We start from the raw sequence: 22,608 nt of genomic DNA on the forward strand, positions 1-22,608 counted from the left end.
ACCCAGCGCGCGCATCATTAATCATTCATTGGGGTCGGTCCTTCAGTCAACTGCAGCTCTGAGTAAGCCGAAGCGAGCCCTTAGCTAATCCTTCCTGCCAAGGGGATCCTGGGGTGAGAGAGGACAACTGGACAGTCAGCCACATGTGCTGGTGCCCAGACCTGCCCCTCACGCCCCGCTCCGAGCGCGGTGTGCGTGTGCGCTCACCCTCCCGGACACAGACCGAAAGCTTCCCATAAGGAAAAACAAATTCGGCATAATGTTTAGCGCAACCCAGAGTTTCCAATAGGAAAGTGGCTCAAATCGTGGCCTAATGGCTCAAAGTGGCTCTCTAAATGCCGAATAAACCCACTCCTTAGCTGTTTATTAATCAGAGACAACAACAAACAACAACAGCCTTCTCCTCCTGCCGCGCCACACCAAAGGCTTCCCAAGTTGGACTGCGAATCCTGGTTTGGTTCCCGGCTGCAAGCACTTTGAAGCGCTGGGAATCTCTCAGCCGGACTTCGTTCCCGAGGGATTCCCGGGGCTGGGGTTGTGCTTGCGGGGTCTGCTGGGCGAGGGGAAGGGACCCTGGAAATTGGGTCCTGGGTGGGCAAGAGTGCGTTGCTGGGACGCAGGCGTGCAGCGGAGGTTGGCGAGGACGCGAACTCACTTCCACGTTTAGACCCCCCATCTCGGTTGCTGCCCCTGGAGGACTCAAACGCTCGCGCCGAGCTCAATTCCGCGCAGCGTTAGCTCTAGTGGGAGGGTAGCCGGCTGTGTGGCGCGTGAGAACTGCTGGGGTGCGTGGCCCTGGTCTGCGCGTGCCCAGCGTCGGGGTGCAGCGCCTCTCCTCCCGGCTTCTCCTCCCACTCACTGTCTCCCATCTCCTCCCTCCTCCACACCCCCCGCCCCCGGGACCGCGAGGCTCCCTCCCCGCACCGGCCAGAGAGTACACAAAGCGGCGGGTGAGGGGAAGCTTCGCAGGCGTGCACCAAGCAGTGAGATCACTGGCGTTATAAATATCCCAGCACCCGCGCCGAGATCCGTTCGAGTGGCCTCTCTCTCTCCCTCCCTCTCTTCCCCGAGGCTATGTCCACCCGGTGCGGCGAGGGGGGCAGCGCCAGAGGCACGCAGCCGCGCGGGGGCCACGGAGCCCAGAACCAGCCCTACAAGATGCACTTAGAAACCCCGCGGCTGGAAGAATGAGCTTGTCCTTCCTCCTCCTCCTCTTCCTCAGCCACCTAATCCTCAGCGCCTGGGCTCAAGGGGAGAAGCACCTCGCCCCCAAAGGGCAACCCGGACCCGCTGCCGCCGGTCGGAACCCGGGGGGCGCCAGCAGCAGCCGGAGCAGCAGTGGCACCACGTCTTCCTCTTCTTCCTCCGTCTCCTCCTCCCCCGGGGCTTCTCTGGGCAACCAAGGAAGCGGCTTGGAGCAGAGCAGTTTCCAGTGGAGCCCCTCGGGGCGCCGGACCGGCAGCCTCTACTGCAGAGTGGGCATCGGTTTCCATCTGCAGATCTACCCGGATGGCAAAGTCAATGGCTCCCATGAAGCCAATATGTTAAGTAAGTTGCTCGCTCTCCTGGCCAAGCGCGTCCTAAGCGGGCAGTGGGGGATTCGGGAGGGACAGCGGTTATTCCCTGGCCCACGGGAGCACCTTCTGGAACCCTGGCCGCTGGGACCCAGCTGGCCCTCGAAACGGCCGGGCAGGTTGGGTGGAGATGCGTCTATATGGCACGCACACGCGCACCCCTCTCGCGGGTATGAGGAATGGCGATTCCTGAGGTGTAGGCTACCAGAGGCTGGTGCACAAGACAGGTAGACCTTGTTTCCAGTTTGCCGGGGTCCCAAAGAGGAGCCTCCAGCCTGTGCCTGGAGAAAAAACAAAAATCTTCTTTCTGCTCGTTTGGTTCCTGTTTACCTCCTGCTTCTGTTTACGAGGCTAGCATTTTCCAAGAGGCATCAAAGTGCATCCCTATTCCTTGCCCATAACTGAACAGTTATTTTAGAAGAATCAAATCTCACATGCCGCCCCTCCAACTGCCACCATCAACCCCAGAGTAATATATATTATACATTTATGTATCTGTGTTTGTGTCTATTGTATATACATATTTGCACATTATATGCATTAGAATATCTACGTATATTCTAGAGGAGACCAGACATCCCCTCCTTGGAAGAAGACAGTGATCTGGAAAACTGGACACGTTTAGAGAAAGATACGTGATGGACATTTGAATGATTAATTTCAGAGTTGGGTTTGCAACGTTTAGTATGTTGAGACCATGACAGCACCTTGTTAGGAAGTGACCAGCCTTTGGTCCCCAAGGACAATTAAGGAAAAGTTCTTTATTTTGGAAGAAACTCAGAGGACGTTCAATTCCTTACAGGTGCACATCGTGTAAGTTTTTTTTAAAGCAAAGTTTTACATTTTCTTTCTGAGTTTTCTCTTTAGCTCTCTCTCTTCTCCCACTCTTCCCATCGCCTCTTTTCCTTCCACCCCCATCTGCGTTTCCAGACCATCACTAGCGCTCCTCTGATTCCTCTCACTGCCTCTAGGTAGCTGAGGGGAGAGAGGATTTGGGGGTGTGTGCGGAACTGGGGCGATCTCTTTGAGGCTCTTCCTCGGTAGGGCCAGATCGTTCATCCAGCAGGGGTTAATCCAAAAGACAGACCCACAGCCGGGCCTGTGCGGTATTCAGGAAGAGCGGGAACGTGGCCAGGAGATTGCGCTGCGGACGGTCACCTGGCTGTCGAGTGTCAGCCTGGTAGCTCCCAGGTGTACTTAACTTGCTTCGTTTCAAACCAACAACCCCACGGGCCACTGAGCTTCTTACTTACCCAAGCTCCGGAGGGGCGCGGGCGCCACAGCGGGGCTGGCAATCTGGCAGCCGCCTCCCAAGCAGGGTTGGAGGTGCGCACGTCGGTGGGGTGGCCGGCTGGCGACGCTCCTCCCGGGGGTTTCAGGAGGCGGGCTGTGGAAGACCTGGCGGTTCGCGCCGGAAGAGGAGCGGGTCCATGCCCGCCCGTGCCCCAGACTCGTCTTGCGAGCTGTGCCGCTCTGGCTGGCCGTGTTACACGTGTTTAGGTGGTCTGGAGCCCTGAACCGGAGAGAGGGCTCTTCGAGTATGCCCTTGCGAGCCCCGGGGCCTCCCACGCGCTCCATGCAGGAGCCTGTTTCTAGGTTTTAAGGTTCATTTCACCCTCATCAAACAACTCACCGTCTTTGGTGAGAAAGGGCAAGGTGTGTTAGGGTGAAGGGGAATTTTCTGAGATTTCAGGGACAGCGAGAGTCACATTGACTTCAGTATTGCCATTGGTCCTTCTCATTTCCCCCCACCCAATTCTTTACTCCATCAGATACCAGACAGAGCTCATTCCGCACTTCTAGTGATCTTTCCACCTCTCTTTTACAGAAAACTTTTTCTGTTCTGTTCTTGTAGTTTATCCAGGAAATGAGCACCAACACAAGATAACTTCTGTGTTCCCAAGGGAGGACCCAAAGTTAACATGCAACAGGCTGCTGGTTGGATCTCAGGGGGGAAGGTTTGGGTGTACTAGGGATCTCTGAAATACCAGACTCATTCCCTATATATCCACCCTCTTCTCTTGGAAAAGACAAAGATTTTTGTTGCTTAGGCCTTGCCAGAGGGGAAGTTCTAGAAAAGCATAGGAAGGAAAATGAGAACAGATCAACAAAGAATACATTCACCAATTGACCAATTGACCAATATCTGCTATTTCCAAGGTACAGTTTATTTTAAAATCGACTTTGAAAGATACCTGAAAAAGAACAGGGATGTTTACTAAACAGCGCCTAAGTAGCCTAAATAAAACTTCCTTGATTTAACACTTTTCCCAATTCATTCCAGTATAGAATAGCCTTTCAGAGTTTAGTCTGTATCTTTCATATGGCTTGCCTTCATTCACTCATTCATTCATTCATTCATTCATTCATTTATGACCCATAATAGGCTACGTACATCATCAAGATTGATATTTTGATTACTTTTGGGAGTTGGGGGAATTTTAGTTTGTTTTTGCCTTCCATAGATTTTTCTCACAGAGGAAACCGTAACTTAAATGCTTAAATCATGGTGATGTTCTTCTTTGTGATGTCTGGAGTGTCCAATACTACTAACTATGATTTTGCCACCACTGCTGGATGAAGAATTTATGAAATATGTCATGTTTAGTGGGAAAGCATGTAATTTAAAAATTTAAAATAAGCCTCTGCCCTAAAGAGCTGTGAAAGAGAAACAGAAGCCTGCTAATTGTTGGATGGTCATATACCTCTTTGAAAGCAGCACTTGACGGTTTCCTGACATGTATGTAAACTAAGGTGTTCGTCATGGGCTGTTGGTTAGAGTACATAAGTAAACATTTGTTGTTTAAGTCTCACAAGAGACACTGAGAGCTGGGACCAAAGAGGACCATAGATGATACACCAGAGTTTTACCTCATCATCTCATTTTACTGTCTGTAAGTTAGCAATGATAAAAAACTTACATTTCTTTGGTTACAGCATGCTACTTCAGAAAAGAGTCAAAACTTTGCCATCAAACTCCCTTCTAGCAGGTTCTTTTAAGCTCAGTAATTTTCTGTAATGTTTGTCAGAAGAGATGCATATATATAAATATATATCTCACAACTATCATTTGACATTAACATTTCTGCAAACTGAATATTTTCTAGTTTTACCATCCGGAGTGTACTCTGGCCATAGATTTTTGAAACACAATTTACTTAAAGCATACCACTTAATATGTTCTTAGCTTCTCTTATACAGTAGTTATCCCAAGTTTGGAGACAGAAAAAAAAAAGCTCATTGCAGATGCACTCTTATTATGAAGAAATACTAGGAAAGGGTGAAGAAAGATGGGCAAGAAAACCCAGATGATATAATCTAACTATTGAATAGAAAAAGTTTTGCTTTAATGTATACGCTTTCAAGTTTAGCTTCAATGCTTCTGTTGACTTATGTCGGGCCATTGAAGAATAGGCAGTCAAGTAATTATCAATTCAGGGAGCAAAAGTTGAAGGATGTGGCTGCACAAAGCCAAAGTGTTCACATAAAATATGAAAATTCCAATCATATATTCTGACTAAACAGAACCCTCAATTTTACTAATTTTTAAAAATCTAAATTCACTATCAATTTTCGTTTCATGTAGAGTCAACCTTTTAAGTAGTCCCCCAAGCCTAGCTAAATCAGAATCTGTATCTACTGAATAGAAAAACTCAAATGGAAGATTTCTGTTACTAATTTAATCACTGAAAACTGCTAAACTGGGTATTTCAAGCCTCAGATTTGATAGTGATGTGGCATATCTGTTGCTGTATGAACGCAAGTAGAGAAACTTCAGTTTTAAATTATTTTTCTTCGAGGATTTTCAGATGAGCTGTTGAAAGCTTCTGAATACATGGGATATCTGTGTCTATTATGTCATTCACTAAGAAAAGAGAAAAGGGAAAAGTCTACATGATTTTATCAACCATCATTAATAGAGTCCTGTTGTATTAAAAAATCTGGAGAGGACTAAGGTAAAAAAAATCTAGACATATATTCTCTTACTGAAATAAACTTACTTTGTAATGCATGCCTATGCTTGTAAGTAGGTGGATTAAACAATGCGTGTATAAATTCTTGCCTCCTTCAATCTAGATGTCAACCCCCAAATTCCACCAAGAGAAAATAGGTTTTTTTCTGTTAAGCACTGCTTTTTTCTTTTGATCCTCTTACATGTTAACACCCTAGGAAAGATAACACATTGTCACCAGCACTCTAATGGGAAATAATTACCCTGCCTGACTCCCCAAGCAGAAGGCCAAAATCACTGGAGAGTAAACATGTATCCATACATGTGTGCACATGGGGTGTCCTGAAAAAGGAAAGAGAGGTAGTGAGAAGGTCAAAGAAAACAATCCAGTTTAGCAGACATTTCATTGACTATCTGATCCGTGAGATACACTTGGCCTTCCACAATTTTGCTTAGGGATACCATCTTGGCATCCATAATGTGAATTGTAAATTCTCATAAAATTAATTATTCTTGACTCTAGTAAGAGTCAGGAAATAACTGAAATTGAGAAAAATTTAGTTTTAGAGAAATGTTTTCTGGGATTTATATATGTGTGATTTAATGCATGTGGGTTTAAAATATTATATAGAATTCTTTAGTGCGTTGCTGAGATTTGGCATAGTAAAATCAATAATTGTGCGATCTCTTGGAGGTGAGGTCAGAGAGTTGAATTGTAGAATCTGCTTCAACGTTCTAGTAAAAAAGACATTGTGAAATTACTGTTGAATTACGTTGGAAATTATGATCTTAATACCGTTCTCAATATTACATCATAATTACATTAAGATTTAGAAGATCATGCCAAAGTTGCCTGTGTGAAAAAATAATTATTTCATCTGATCTCATCTTTATCTTTCCTGCATTCTTCATACTTTTAAATAGAATAATATATGTAATAAAAATACATTTTTAAGCTTTCAATTAAATAAAATTTTTAAAAAATTATAAAATCCATTCATTCCCAGGCAGTATATCATTTTTACATTGGAACTTGCAAGAAAAGAAACCAAGCAGTATATAATAAAATAATAACCCTTTACATATATTATTTTATCTTCCCCATGTAATTTGTTATGATGCAAACTTTACATAGCATATATACACAGAATGTACATACAGTGTGTTAGGAAGCAAGTGACTCAAAATGAGTTTTTCTCAAAATAGAATACGTTACTTGTCAGAAGCTATAGTTTACATAGGCAAAGCAGTGCTCCCATTAAACAAATATTTATAGAGACTTTGTCTTGACCTCTCAAATGTTAACCTGTAAACAGATATATTTAATAAGAATTTTATCTTTTGGGGCTACCCTGTATTTTTTTCGCTAACACACAGGTTTGCATTTACAAAACCAAGTAATCTTCCAAAGAATGGAATAAAAACACTAACAATGTAGAACCATGAGTAAATTGGGGGAAAACACAACTAACTCTCCTTTTCTACCAGTCCATATTGTCCCTTTTGTTTCTCTCTTTCCACACATAGACAATTTCTCATGTTTCTATGTCTCATTTTTTAACGCATTTACGCAGCATTCACAATTACTTCCCCATCTTCCAAATATCTAAAATCATTAATGCTGTTTTTAATATCATTCTGTAATTGTGATAGAAATATAACTTTGTATCATGTTCTAGTAATGCTTTATTAATAAAATTATCACAGCATATTACATGGTGTATTTAACTTTACAAAGCATTCTGTGTGCTTTGTCACTATTCGATAAAATAGTAATGCTTCTAAATCCTTGGGTGTGCAACACAGTCAAATAATTTGTACAGCCAAATCTATTGAAAAGAGCATTTTGAAAACATTCTGAAGAAAATAACTTATGAGACAACAGTTTCTTCAGGAGTTTCTTCCTAAAAGCAAAAGTAGTTCCTTTCAAATAGTTTTTTGGGGTTTTTTGTTTTGTTTTCAAGAAACATCCACTAATAAAGTGGTAGTGGCAGTTTCCTGAAGATGTGTTTTATTTACTCTGGACTAAATATGCTTATAACAAAGACAATAGTTCTTCGGCTACCCCTTCCCCCCCCCATGAACTTTCTGATCAAGTGTTTTTAAGAAATCAAGTTGAATAAGTAAACAGCAGTATTTGCTACAATTATAGGTATTAACTCACATTGTGCAAAAAAGTGCTTAATATATTCATATATATATATATGTATTTGTATATATCATAGATATGTGTATCCACAGTATTGCCTTTTTGGTAAATTGAATAATTTTACATGTACTTCAAATCCTGCAGGGGGAGGTTACTATTTTTTAAATTTCTGGTGAATTTCTCTATTCAGCAGACTACTGTTGAGATATCCTAATTAGTATGTATATTCAGAATAATATAGATTGAAAGGTTGAGATTTTCTTCCCTTCTCCCATCCTTTCTTCTTTCCTTCCTTTCTTTCTAGAATAGGTCCCTTTTTAGCTCTAGTGAACTATATTATTTTGTCCTCCCCCACCTATTTTTTGGCAATTTGATGTAGGCAGTTAACAAAAAGCACTATGCTTTTCTCCTGTTCATATAACATTATATATGAATTTATGATAAACAGGCAGGAATTCCAATTATATACAGACTATGAATTTCGCCTTCTTACAATACTCTTATGAACTGTGGTACGTGGTATTCTCTTGACACAGTTGATGTGGACTTTCAAATTATTACAGGAGACAGAGGGACATTGACTTGATAATGCTAACTATGAAATACTAAATATAAACAGTAATGTAATAAAATACCTCATTAAATGTTTTGCCAGAAAAGCCATTTAAAATGCAAGATGTCTCAAACCGTAATGCATTAAACACTCATTGAGCCAATAATCCCAAATTATTTATAATGCTTTCAACATCTTTTTATGTGTAGTCTTTAAATGAACTACTCACTGAATGATTGAATATGGCATATATTGATTTGTCCTTGTATAGTTATTATAATTTGAGAAGAGGGATTTATTTCATGTAAATAAGTGGAATTTATCTCTGGCTTTCAGTGGCTTATACTAGTCTTGGGCCAGACTTTATGAGATTTAATATTAAAAGCAGTGTATTATCTCTGCTAGAAAACAATGGATGAGAATTATTTTGAAAAACATTTAAAGAAATTCTTTTCGATTCCTTTCCAACTAGAGAAGATTCTATTGTTAAACATTGCTTAGTAAAAGTGACTTATTTGTAAGAAAAAAAAGAATTACAAATGAACCAGAAGTAAATTTTTGAATCTTAAAATTTGTTATTTTAAGTGAACACTTGCATGCTAAGCTTTTCTTTTTTAACATAATGAATGTCATGAAAAATAAGGATGTTAAATACCGTTCTTTTTTTTTTAATCACAGCTATAAAGAATGAAAAGAATCTATGTAGAAATTTAATTCTTCACAATGATATGTAGAGGAGTCTGTGTTTTATTTTGGGATTTCTGTCATCCTAGGTATTTTGGAAATATTTGCTGTGTCTCAGGGGATTGTAGGAATACGAGGAGTTTTCAGCAACAAATTTTTAGCGATGTCAAAAAAAGGAAAACTCCATGCAAGTGTAAGTAGAACCACTTTATATTTGTTAAAGGTCTTATGGAGATTTTACATTTGTAGAATGGAATGAAGTGATTTTCCACATTGGTAGATGAAAAATTTGCTCAAAGGATGTAATTTTTTTAAATTATATGTACTTTTAACCAAGATGTCTTTGTAAGTAATCATTTTTATATTTCATTTACTTGAAAAGATAATACGGAATTCACAAAAAATTTTTAAGGATGAATGTATTTGAAAATAGCACTCTCAAAGTGATCGCCATTATTTATTTCTTAAAATTGGTTCAACTGAGGGAAAATATTATGGAAATGATAATATTATATAACAGTTAAAATGTACATATTTATGGTGATTGTGTGTGCATATTTAGTAGATCAAGTTCTTATTCAATTTTATAAGATATTCATGATGTCAAAAATCAGGTCTAAGTAATATAACATATTTTCACATCAATAAGTATGGAGAGAAACCAATAATGAGAAGATTTTGATCTTCCTTAGAGAAATTTAATTTATCCATTTGAGGACTCTCATTTTGTATTTTTGTTGCATCAAAAACAATACTTCTTAAAATTACAAAGACTAATTTTGCACTCAAAAATTTCTTCAAGCCACTTATATGTTTTATAATCAATTTACAAATTATAGATTTCTGTGTCTTTTCTGAAAATGCTCACTACTTGGGAGGCATTGAAACATTTTAAAGATAACAAAATATGTCTAGGTTGGTTTTTCTACTCACAGATTTGATTTACTTATATTAGTACATATGCACAGCACTTAAAAGTGATTTATGTTTTTTCTGTAGTGTACTAAGATTTGTCACATTATATCATTTTTACAAAGCAGTTATATAACGTTAGTCCTTTACTTCGTATTCTCTTTAATTTTTACTAAATGAATTGGAGAAATACCACTTTTCTGGTTTTTGAAGTATATAGGAAATTTTAATTAAGAGTGTAATCAATTGAAGCTTACTATTTATGATTTTTAATTACAGTTCTTTAAAAAATTCATTGAGAGTTTCACTTGTTTCAATGTGTAAGAATTTCAATTTTCCTTTTTCTAGCGTTCAATTTTCCTTTTTCTAAAAGTGACTTGTTAATGCCTCTTGGAGGGGGTAGCAGAATTCAAGCTATCTCTACAGTTATTTGAGGATTAAATGAGATAATACACTTAAAACTTTTAAAACAGTATGTGGTACATTGTAAGTGCTCAGTAAATACTATCTATTATTATACAGTAATCTAAATATAATAGAAATCTCAGTGGATTAAGATAAATGAAAAACCTTTGCTAACCTCTTTAATCACCGATTACAAGAATTATGAAAAGATTTACCTACTTCATCTTCTGAGGTGGTTATTGTAATCTAGCAAGCTATAATATAGTTTTCATAAAGTAATTGCTCTTTGATTATTTATTTTAAAGGGTAAAGTTCTGCATCACTGTGCACAAGTAGGACATGCCATTTTTATTTTATTTTATTTTATTATGTTACATTAGTCACCATACAATACATCATTAGTTTTTGATGTGGTGATCCACAATTCATTGTTTTCATATAACACCCAGTGCTCCATGCAGTACGTGCCCTCCTTAATACCCATCACCAGGCTAACCAATCCCCCCACCCCCCTCCCCTCTGAAACCCTCAGTTTGTTTCCCAGAGTCCATAGTCTCTCATGGACATGCCATTTAATCAAAAAAATAATATTTGATTTTTAAAAATCCACATGCAGAATAGAAGACAATGATCAAATACATCTGAATACAATAGCTTTTCCCCGGTCTAAGGTTGTAAAAAATTGAAACACTTTCAGAATCTAAGCATCATAATAAAGTGCAGTGCATGTAAAGAAACTTTCTCTCATTGGTTTGTTTTGGGTGAGCACCTTAACTTTTAAATTGTTCTGATTTGTGCTCTTGTACATGCAAAAAATAGACTAAACTTGGGCCAGCTTAAGGATAATTGCCACAGAATTCAAACTATTACAAATGGATGCCAATTAGAAAGGTCATACCGAGAGGTGAGGATACATGATTCCCCTGTCAAATGCAAGTAACAAATTTCCAGAAATTTGACCCAAATGTCTAAGGATGGCTGGCTGAAATAATGCAGATAATGCAAAAACAGCATCTGTTATTCTTTCTCATCTTGGCAGGCTAAAGTTATTTCATGGAATAATGACTTTTAAACAGTACAAAGCAAGTCTTGCTCTTGTCACTCACCGAAGCTCTTTGATATAAAAGTCATTCTAATGACTTTGAGCTGAATTGTAGATAAAAAATTAAGCCCTACGATTATGTGGGTTCTTTTTAAAGCAATTGTCCAAGCCCACTTTCTCTTATCTGAGCTTTTATTAGCACTTTTTCTCTAGATGGAAACCTAATTAAATTATAAAGTGATTTATTTTTAAGGAAGTTGAATTTAGAAATAATATTAATCCTAGCAATTATCAGTTTTATGCCCAGATGGTTTCTTTCTTGTTTTTTTCTAGTTAAACACATTGAAAATTGTTCTTGTAACTTTAGATATAATTATTTGCTTTAGTTTTGATTTTCACAAAATTGCTTTGTCACTAAAAAGGCGAAAAAACCTTTATATTTTTAGGATTAAGTGTGTAATTCATGAGCTGCTTTAAATTAATAACTGTGCAGAGACATTTAAAGAGTACTTTATAATCATTTTGCTATATATATGTGTATATGTATAAATCATGTTGTACATCTTAAATTTACACAATGTTATATGTCAATTATATCTCAACAAAACTGGTAAAAATTTTAAATTAATAGAGTACTTTCAGGGTTTTATCTATAAAGTAAATATGAACCAAAAATGTATAGCATTCATATAATTCTGGAGAAAGTAATGCCCATACTGTATTGAGAAATATTCATGGATAATTGTAGATTTTCAACTTAGTTTTTACAGTAACAATTAGAATATTAAAAATTAGTTGCTAGGTACAGACAATGTATTTGCATAGTTCTTTAAAAACTCTTTTACTCACTTTATGTCATTACATGATTAGGTGAGGAAAGAGTCTTAGCAATGCTAAATCGTTTCCTAAGTTAACACAGTTAACAAGTGATTGAACCAGAACCATCCTTTTAAAATTCTCTTTCTCTGTAAATGCTATAATGCTTTGTAGGTAAAAGCTAGTTGAAAGAAGATGCTAGGTTTTGTTTGGAAGCAATTACATTGTTTTCACCTATTGTTTTATAGGAATTAATAATCACATAGTTTAATACTATTTTCATATTACATGTTAAAGAATAAATATTGTGGTGCATCCTTACAATATTTTGCTTGTGCTGTGCACCCCCTTACCCAAGCTCTGTTTGGACTCTTTTTTTTCCCCATCTATTTCTGTGTCTCTAGTATTTGACTTTAAAGTCCAGAGAAGCAGAGGGGATGTGTTCGCCGCAGAGTTTATCACAGAGTTTTACACAGGTTGGTCATTCAATGTGATGATGTGTTGCATAGGGAATGCTTCTCAAGATGAATTTTCAAAGCAGAAGAGAGCTCTGTTTTGTTCACTGAAATTGTTCATTTAGAAAATGCTTCACTATCAGCAGACACAAAGATGGCAGACAAAAAAGAGCCGAGAATGGGTTACACTTAGGCAACATTTGTGCTGATGTTTTTCTCGTGCTAGGTTTGTTAATTCGGTAAGAGAAATTTTGTTTGAACTTCAGTCATCTTTGTGGGCACTTCTTCCTGCACTCATTCAACCTACATACTCGTCGCAACCTACATGCAGCTCTCCTTAAAATCTTTACTAGTATACTCCAAATATACAGTGCAGCCAGATTCCTACCATGCAGGTTTTTTCAGCATTCTTTACAAGGATGAAGGTGTCTGGTCTCCTTCTCAAGATGTGCTAGGAATCATTGAGAGTGGGAGTCGATGTCTGCCTCCCCAAGAGCCGTGAGGGTTAGTCAGAGCTTTCGCTGTGACCTCCACTCTCCTTCTCAACTCATTCTAGGCTGAGGTACTTGTGGAAATGAGCTCGCTTCTCTTTCTGTCTTTGTCTCTCTGCCTGTTTGTCTGTTCCTGTTCCTTCCTCACTCTGTTCTTGCTCTCTCCTCAGGTTTATTATCTCTATCAAAATCCCCATACAGAGCCATTCTAGATTTATCTGAGGTGGGTCCAGATGTAGGAGTGTGGTGGTTACCAACACAGTTAGATTGTGTCATTCTAGTTAAATTAAACCTAGTCATTTTACCTAATCTTTCTCTTCCGTGGTTTTATCAGCTGTAAAAGGAGGAAAACTAAGGTAACAATCTATTGTGATAGTTGAGCAGTTTAAATCAGGTAATACATATAAAAGACTTAGAATAGTGCCTGGAAAGTATTCAGCATTTAAAGATTTTTTAAAATTTATTTATTTGAGAGAGAGCATGAGTGCACAAGCAGTGGGGAGGAGGGAGAAGCAGACTCTACGCAGAGCAGGGAGCCCCGTGCGGGACTCGATCCCACGACCCTGGGATCATGACCTAAGCCAAAGGCAGACACTTAACCAACTGAGCCACCCAGGCACCCAGTATTCAGCATTTAATTTAAAAAAGATCTTCTTTAATTTGCTCTGAGGCAGCTGTATGATGATCCTGTCTCCTCTCTCAGAAAAAGACTTTCTGCTTTGGGGGTCAGGCAGCTGTGACCCCTCAGATATTTAGACCAGCCCCCAAACCTATTTATCATTGACCTTTTTTTCTTTAGGTCCAAATTTTTTGTGTCCACAGTAGCCCCTTATCTCAAGAGTTTTCCTTTTTTTCAAAGAACCTAATTTGAAAGCAAAATTCTCAGGCTCAAGCTCTTAAGAGACAAGGATTTCTTACGATCATAATCTCATAATTCTTTTAGAGCCCTGTTGCATCTTGTTTTTTCCCTAAAGAAAACGGAAATCCTGGAAAAGATGGTTATCATGTTTTTTTCAGCCTTTTCATAAAGTATACATGATAGCGCATTGCCTATTGGGGAAAAACATTTTAGCTTGTTTTAAAGGTCCAGAGAGAAGCATGTGGTAGAATTATTTTTGTTTCTCAGGGTTTTAGGGGATCATGTTTGGAAGGAAAGCTAATTGCAGAGTTTACGAAACAGGCATGGAATGTGTGCTTGATCAGCCCTAAGCAAGGACTAGAACATCTTCCTTTCCTGGTTTTGGAGGATGCCAGCTGGCTTGCCCGGGATGGGAGTCTGGACTGGACTTCCTGCGCTGGGGGCAGTGTGAGGAGGAGTCAGCAGCCCCAAGAGCTCGGCATGTTTACTGAAAGGGGAAATGGAGGCTTGGGCAATAGTTAGCATCATCATCAAAAAAAAAAAAAACAAAAAAACAACCTATTAAGTACTCCACTCTCCTAGTCAAGACCATGAGCTCTATAAAGGCATTTGAATAGAAATTCCCCTTGCCCTCTAAGGGCTTTCAATTTACATAGTAAAACCAAATGTCCAGTAATTCAAGCTCAAAAATGGGCTCAGGGCTCTGCCTTTGCAGTAAATGCCAGTTTTCCCTTGATTTCACACTATGTGACTCTTGCTAGGGAGCCTCTTTTATTGAGGAAATCTGGGTGTGATGAATTGACTTGTAGCTTCAGAGATCCATTTCATCCAAAAGCGAGAGATGGTGTTCTATTTCTGCAATGGTTTGGGGAATGGCATTGTTTTTCATCAGTATTTTAACATGGAGCAACTTTAAGACAGGTAGGACTAGACGGAAGTCTAGGAGATGCCCTTGGGTTTGTGTGGTGTTAAGGAGCTGGAATCTAGGAGTTGGACGATTGGAGCTTGAAGTCACAGGTGCCTACCCTGGCACTTGGTAAACATGGGGCTTTAGTGAATTGTTTTCTTTACTTCTCTGACCGGAGAATTAGGTAATAGCATTCTGCTCGTCACGGGATTATTGCGAGGGTGAAATAAGAGATGTAAAGCCCCCTGGCACATAAGAGCCCTTGATAGCCCAGCCTTTTGAGTTATTAAGAGCATCAGAGTGAAAGCTCTTACCTCACCTGCATCAAATCCACAGGATGCTGGTTAATGATGCAATTCCAGGGTCTCACCTTAGATTTACTAAAACACAACCTCTGGAGATAGGGTCTCGGGAGTCTGCATTTTGAACTGGCTCCTGGAGTAATTTTAAGTCAATTCATAAAGTTTGGAGGGGGAGAAGTCCTGCGGTGGGTATTCTTCATTACATTATGTCAGGTTGGTCTATTATTAAATCTAACTTGTATATTCCCTTGGTCACTCAGGATGAAGAACCGAGGTATAGAGTGGACAGATGTTCAGTGCCAAGCAGGAAGTAGGCTATGCCCTGGAGATAGCATAGTATGGCCACAGCTGACCTCTAAGAAGCCTTTGTAGTCAAAAGTAAAAGGCAGCCCTTTGGGTGCGCGCTGCCCTGCGCTGGGGTACTCTGCGTGGAAGCATTGGAACAGGGCCTGCCTTTTAGCCTTTAATCACCACCAGAGGTGGGCGCCTTTGGTCAGGGAACATTCAGCCCAACCACACAAAACGGCCTAGGCTAAGGGCACCTGGCCGGGACAGCCCCATACGTGGGAATAGGGATGGAGCCCAAGAAGCAGTAAAAGGAGGTAGGGGAACCAGAAGCAGGGATGCATGCAACAAGGGAACTCTGCTTAAAGTACAATTTGGTTTATAATTGTTTTTATTATAGTCTATAATAATATTTTAATTATTTAATAATATTCCAGCCCACAATAACATTCTAATTATTTGTATTTGGTTAATTATTTCTTCACAAGGTTTTTCAAAAGAGGGAGGCAAATCAAAGAAAACAAAGTGAAATAAAGAACTAAAATTGATTAAATACCCCACAAACTCCGAAGATTATACCGGTGTTGGTCCAAGTTCACTCCTTTCCTCCATCCACCTTCCGTATACTGCATATGTACTTCTGTCGTTGCACGAAGTGAGAATTGGTGCCGGTTTGCATGGCCTCAGCTCATTCACTGCAAGATCCTCAATCATGATACAACAGGATATTTACGAAGGAACAAAACTATGTTAAGAGGTTTTAGAAAGCTTTTAAAAAATAACGTTTCAGAAAGAATTTTCTGTTTGGCTTACTTGACCCTCAGATTTCAATTAAGCAGAATTAGTCTTTTCTAAAATATCCCAGTTAATCAAAGTTTTACTTTCTTTGAACTGAATTTGACCTTTCTTCTAAACATCTATTGTGTGTTCTCACTGTGGGAAGAGATGAGTAGAATCAAGGCACAGCGTCCTTCTAATCAAAAATTTCTTGTTTTCCTTAATTGTGCTCTCTCCCTTCCTCTGAAGAATTAGGCTATTCAAGCAAAAACTAGTTTCATTTGTTTAAGTTTCATTTGTTTTGTCCATTAAGACTATATTAAATTACATTAGGACTGTATTAAATTACATAAAAATTAGCCGACCATTTCATTGTAATTTTGCAATTATGGTGTGTTGAATGTAACTTGTTTTTACACTCACAAGATCAAGGAGAAATTAAGGAGAAAAACATATAATTTAACTCAACAAAGAGCATGGACAGGACATGTCTGTATTGTTCCTCATTGGAAAAGTGACCGCTAGCACAGTGCCTGACATGTGATACATAGTCAATAAGCATCTGTCGAATAGACTCGTAAAAAATGAATTTGGAACAAAGATATGGGTTCTTTAGGAACATTCTCGCATTTGGTCTTGTAATGGCCGAGGGTGCTAGCACGATGCGGTGATGGGGTCCAGAATTCAGTAGCTTATTTGGAAATTTCATTCACCTCTCTACTTCACACCTTAACTATAGAAAATGTCTTTCTGGCAACTTCACTTTTTCTAGGAAAATATAACGTAGTTCTATTATTTAAAAAGTATGTGTTTTGCCAAAGGACTTCTTATAATTCAAAGGAGATTTAAAAAATTAAAAGAAGCCTAGAAAATTTATCATCTGAAATGGTGTAATGGTAAACGTATATATATATATATATATATTTATTTAAATACCTGTAGCCAAGACCCGTATTGCTTACTGACTCTCTGCTATAAAATGGTTCATGCATGATATTAGGGACAGAAATTCATGCTTAGGGTCACCATCTTATCTGAACAAGGCCAGGAGTAGTGACAGGGGCAGTTAGTCCCTCAAGAAGGACTAGATCTCCTGATGAAAAAATTCATTGAAATGTTTGTTTCAAATGGTTCTGTTCCATCGCAGCTGGAAGAATTTTTCAGACAAAACATTAATTTAGAAGTCAATTAAGAAAGCCAAAACAGTCTGACTGCCTTTACTACTATTCTAATGTGGGAGCTGGAAAGGCTACAGGGCTTCACGTTGTGTGTCCTTAGGTTCTGGGCACCTCTGCCCCAGGTGACAGTTAGTGACCCTTGAAAAATCTAGAGCCCAAAGAGCCTTCTTTCCTCTTAAGAAAGAGATTAAGAACATCAATCTTAAGGAGGAAAAGAGAAGGGTTTTAGATGGAATAATTTTAGCAGGTAGAGTTGGTGGGCTTTCACCCATATGAAGACTCTAAGATGGAATTGCTATAGGTTTAATTCACCATGGTGTGTGTGTGTGTGTGTGTGTGTGCGCGTGCATGTCAGGAAAGAAAATAATACAGTACACTTAAAAAACCTGTCAAAATTGAATAAAGCAATCACTGCTATCCTTTTTCAGGAAAATGGATTTTTGCCAAACAAGAGTAGAAGTCAGGTCAAGGTATAATGTATATATTTTTAAAAATGTTTTTCAAGTACATTTGAAGAAAAACATATGAGGCAGGGTAAACACACCTGCTACTCTCTTTGATGAAACCCCATATATCTTTCTAAACTGCTTATCCTTTTATGTAGCAGAAAACATTACAGATGGCTATAGCTTTTATTTTAAAATAAAACTTTAGGATTATCTAATGAAATGGGAGAGCATTTAAGTCCTTTTAAAAGCTAAGCAACTATAAAAAATCTACATTTGACTTGTGAGAAAGTCTTTTTAATAAAAAATAGGGGGGTGCCTGGGTGGCTCAGTTGTTGAGTGTCTGCCTTCGGCTCAGGTCATGATCCCAGAGTCCTGGGATCAAGCCCCACATCAGGCTCCCTGCTCAACAGAGAGCCTGCTTCTCCCTCTCCCACTCCCCCTGCTTGTGTTCCCTCTCTCGCTGTGTCTCTCTCTGTCAAATAAATAAATAAAATCTTAAAAAAAAAATAGGAACAGTAAATGTGTACTCTTCTATAGTGACTTCAGCATAGCGCCCTTGGCCTAGACATGGGCTGGTAGGGTATGACAGGATGAGAGGAATGCCATAGGTGGTGGTTCTTTAAAACACCCGCTTCCAGGTGCTAGAGATCAAATCCGGGGAATCACCAGTAGACTTGTGGAAGTTCTAGATATATAACTTGCTAGCCTTCAAATAAAGAGCCTTATTGATTGAACTATGCTTGAATGTAAATAACCTGGGTAAACTGTCATACATAACATCAATGTGCTGTTGGAAGCGCTCTGAAATTGGTTGCCTTCCAATATTGTCAGTACTTTGCACAAGTCAAAAAATTCATGTGACCATCAACAGTAGATCTATGTAGATTGTCTTGTGGTGTTCTGACTTTCAGATGACAATGTTGTGCAGAGAAAAGCTTGGCACTATTAGAAAAAGCAAGAAAAAAAAAAGAACTCTTATTTCCAGTATAGTACCTCTTGGTCTGATATGAAAATGATATCTCATAAGTAGTGTTTTTCTCTATAGACATCAACATATCTGGTATTCGCAAACCCAGGAATTCCAGATAATGGTGCTCACTGATACTATGAAACGTGGTGGTCTGGTCTAGGACAGGAATTATTACTCTTTGGGACCCTTGGCCTCTTTTGCATTTGATGAAAGCTACCCATCTTTTCCCTAGAAAAATATTTTGGTACTCACAATAGCCCTATGAATGATTGTGGATAAGGAGCCTAAAGCTAAGACCTCGATTGGCAGGATTGGTATTTGATCTCAGGTCTGACTTTATGCTCATGCTCTTCCCCCATACACTTTCCTTTAATTCCTCAATATAATCTTCTTTTTTTTTTTTCAGATTTTATTTATTTATTTGTCAGAGAGAGAGAGCACAAGCAGGGGGCAGAGGGAGAGGGAGAAACAGGCTTCCCGCTGAGCAGGGAGCCCGATGCGGGGCTCGATCCCAGGACGGTGGGATCATGACCCGAGCCGAAGGCAGATGGTTAAGGACTGAGCCACCCAGGTGCCCCCAATTCCTCAACATAATTTTCTGTTAAAAGTTAATTGTTTACCTGGAAATTTCAAAGTAATTTAAAACCAGTAACAGAATTTAAATATATTAAGAGTTCCTGTTATTTTTATATGCACTGATATTATTTCACTAAGACACAGTAAACAGAAAATCATCCGCATCACAAGCATGGCAAAATAAGCATGTTCAGAGCTCTTCCTGGCCGAGTTTGGCAGCCTTCCCTCTCCTTCCTTCCACCACACATCCTGTAGGAAAGTTACTACCTGTAGTAGTGTCATGCCGACCTGTGGACACACTGTTCCCCCTCTGAGAACCCTTTCTCGTGTCACCTGCCTTACTAAAATCTTGTACTTGAAGACTCAGCTCAAATGTCATCTATTGTAGGAAGACTTCCTGCCCTCTGCCCGGCCACCCCCATCTTCTTGGATTCCTTTCCTCTATGCTATCGTTGTACCCTCTGCATAGCGCTGTCATAAGCCCCCGTATCCAGCTGCACCGTGATGGGTGTTTACTTGTCTGCTTTTTCCACTATTCTGGGAGCATTTCAAGGGCAGACATTGTGTGTGTCTGAGTGTGCGTGTGTGTGTGTCTGTGTGTCTGTGTGTGTCTGTGTCTACAGAGGGAGAGAGAGACAGAGAGAGATCTGGATGAAGTATTGCTAGTGACTCCAAAAGTAATTTTTTCTTCTTGGCATCGAATATTCTCTCCTGTATCTCTGTGTGAAGATATATTTTTTCCTAAAGAACTCTAACACATGCAATATTAATAGGGCCATATGCTACCCCTCTCTCAGCACCATGAATCACACTGATAACATTGAAAAATGTATCCTTGTTTCAGAGGAATAATATGACCCCATTTCTCTGAATATGAATTCATGTTTTACCAGGCAAGTGTTCCTTAGTAATTCAGTTCCATTTATTTTCTTGATGGTTTAAGAGGGGGAAACAAATCTTAAAATATTAAAAGTTAATTTTTTTTCACTGCCAATCTCAAAGTAATTTAAAAACCACAACAGAATTTCAATATATTAAGAGTTCCTTGTTATCCTTTTTATATACATTGATATTATTTCACTAAGTACATAGTAAACCGAAATCAGCATTACAAAGACCTCATTTTATTGCATGCTGAAAGTATTATTACCACTTATGTTTCTTCTTCTTTTCTCCCCCCAGGCCAAATTTACAGATGATTGCAAGTTCAGGGAGCGATTTCAGGAAAACAGCTATAATACTTATGCCTCAGCAATACACAGAACTGAGCCAGCGGGCCGGGAGTGGTATGTGGCCCTCAACAAGAGAGGGAAAGCTAAGCGGGGCTGCAGCCCCCGGGTCAAACCCCAGCACATCTCCACCCACTTTCTGCCAAGATTCAAGCACCTAGAGCAGCCAGAACTTTCTTTCACGGTTACCGTTCCTGAGAAGAAAAAGCCACCTAGTCCTGGGAAGCCAAAGGTGCCCGTGTCTGCCCCTCGGAAGAGTCCCAACACCGTGAAATACAGACTCAAGTTTCGCTTTGGATAATCTTCATCTTGGCCTTGTGAGAAACCAGGCCTTGCCCTCAGGAGTTTCCAGGGGTGTCTTTACAGCTCTGAAAAAGAAAAACGTTTGGATCCAGCTCCAGCTCCACTACACTGTCTCGAAGTCAGGTCCTGGGTTTCAGTGTGACTGAAACAAAGATGTCTTCTGATAGGAACTGAACCGGAATTCTTTGTCCAGTATGGGGGGCACACTGCTTCAGGTCCAGAAGACGGGGAAAGCCTTTTGCTTTATGCTTAGTGCATACTCGGTATTTTCAGAAAGTTAAACAGTGCGGACTATGTATTTTTCTGACTTTTACAGCTCAACCTGAAAGAACACACATGATACATTTTTATTTTTGGTTTCCAAAGAATATTTTGATGCAGATAAAATATTTTATTAACTTTTGTTTTTTGTTTGTTTTTTTGTTTTTTAAAAGTACCTCTGCATTGAGCATATTTTCTTACTTTTATTATTTTAATTAATATGACATAACCATTTGAATGCAGTTTATGAATATAAATGTGTTTATAGCCCATTTGTAACGTGGATTTTTTTCATTTCTCTTATTCATTGCACTTTTTAATTTTTATTATTTTTTTTACCATACCTCAGATAACGTAAGTTTAGTTCTTCATCTTAAAATGCTTAAATTCTCTTCAATGGCACCAAAGGCTCAGCTTAGATCTGTGTGTGTGCGTGCACGTGTGTGCGCGTGTGTAAATTCATGACAGTATGTGGAATCCTACCCCTTTGGTGGCTGGGCTATAATGGGTTGGGACTAAGGGGAGAGTATAAGGATTTTTTGACGGAATTATAAATTGGAGATAAGGAAAAGGATTCGAGGCACAAGTACACTAAGTTTGCAGCATTTATTGGGATCTAACTCTGCCCCGCCTTCATTTCTCCTTTTATCTACCCCTCCTGCCCTCATGCTTGAATAGCTGGAAGAATACATTTTATTCTGTCCATCAAGCACACACTATGAAACCAGAACGTTTTAAAATACCTCTTGTATGATCCTCTGCGGTCCCCACTGTATAGATCCACAGGGAGCAGCCCACTTAGCGGAAAAACATGTAGACCCGCAGGAGATGAATCGTGTAACAGTTATGCACGTCGAGTCCCGTTGTCAAAAATATTCTTATTACTCAGCCTAATGCCCTTTGAGTTTGCTATCCTGAAGGTAACCATTCCGGTGAATAGATAGCCCTTTAGAATAGATACTTTCTGATGTAGATTTTTAGAAAGCTGGCCATGCTGTATAGGAAATTTAATTTGGGAACTCGATCATTGAAAAGGGCACTTAATTCTCAAACCGAATACTGAATGTTGGGCATGAACCACAGAAAACTTAAGAGAATTTACATAATTTATGTTTTCTTGGGCAATCATTTCTATGGAGTTCTATAAAATGTAAGTGTTTATATTCAGAAATGTGCCAATAAAAAAGGTACAGCTAAAGCTTACCAGTATGTCTTTCACAGGAAGAGCAAAAGAGTTCACAGAAAGCTTGTGTTTTACATTTAAGCATGCTTCTTTTCTTTTAAAGGATATTGACAAACTTTTTTAAAGTATGGTTTATTTTGGTGCACAAATGCAAGGTAGAAGTTTATCACAATTGAACTTACTACTACTTAAGCAGTTTGCTTTTTTTAAATGGAAACAAATTATACACATATATATGAAATCACCCATGACAAAAACATCATGCTTATACTCTAGTATTATGTTTTATTATAAAG

At 39.1% G+C, this 22,608-nt stretch overlaps 1 protein-coding gene across 2 annotated transcripts; it reads left to right on the forward strand.

Moving 5' to 3' along the window:
* Positions 1 to 354: 354 nt before the first annotated feature.
* Positions 355 to 21,372, forward strand: FGF5 (fibroblast growth factor 5). Of its 2 annotated transcripts, none has more exons than XM_036074067.2 (3): positions 355 to 1,548; positions 9,002 to 9,105; positions 20,519 to 21,372. In XM_036074067.2, exons 1-3 carry the CDS (start codon positions 1,188 to 1,190, stop codon positions 20,864 to 20,866), a joined length of 813 nt encoding a protein of 270 aa, XP_035929960.2. In that variant the 5' UTR covers positions 355 to 1,187; the 3' UTR covers positions 20,867 to 21,372. The 2 variants fall into 2 exon arrangements, with proteins under 2 accessions (XP_035929960.2, XP_077924319.1); XM_078068193.1 differs by lacking the exon at positions 355 to 1,548 and adding an exon at positions 2,327 to 2,387.
* The last annotated feature ends 1,236 nt before the right edge of the window (positions 21,373 to 22,608 follow it).

Source organism: Halichoerus grypus, chromosome 3 (assembly GCF_964656455.1).
Source record: "Halichoerus grypus chromosome 3, mHalGry1.hap1.1, whole genome shotgun sequence".
In the NCBI taxonomy this organism is placed as follows: Eukaryota; Metazoa; Chordata; class Mammalia; order Carnivora; family Phocidae; genus Halichoerus; species Halichoerus grypus.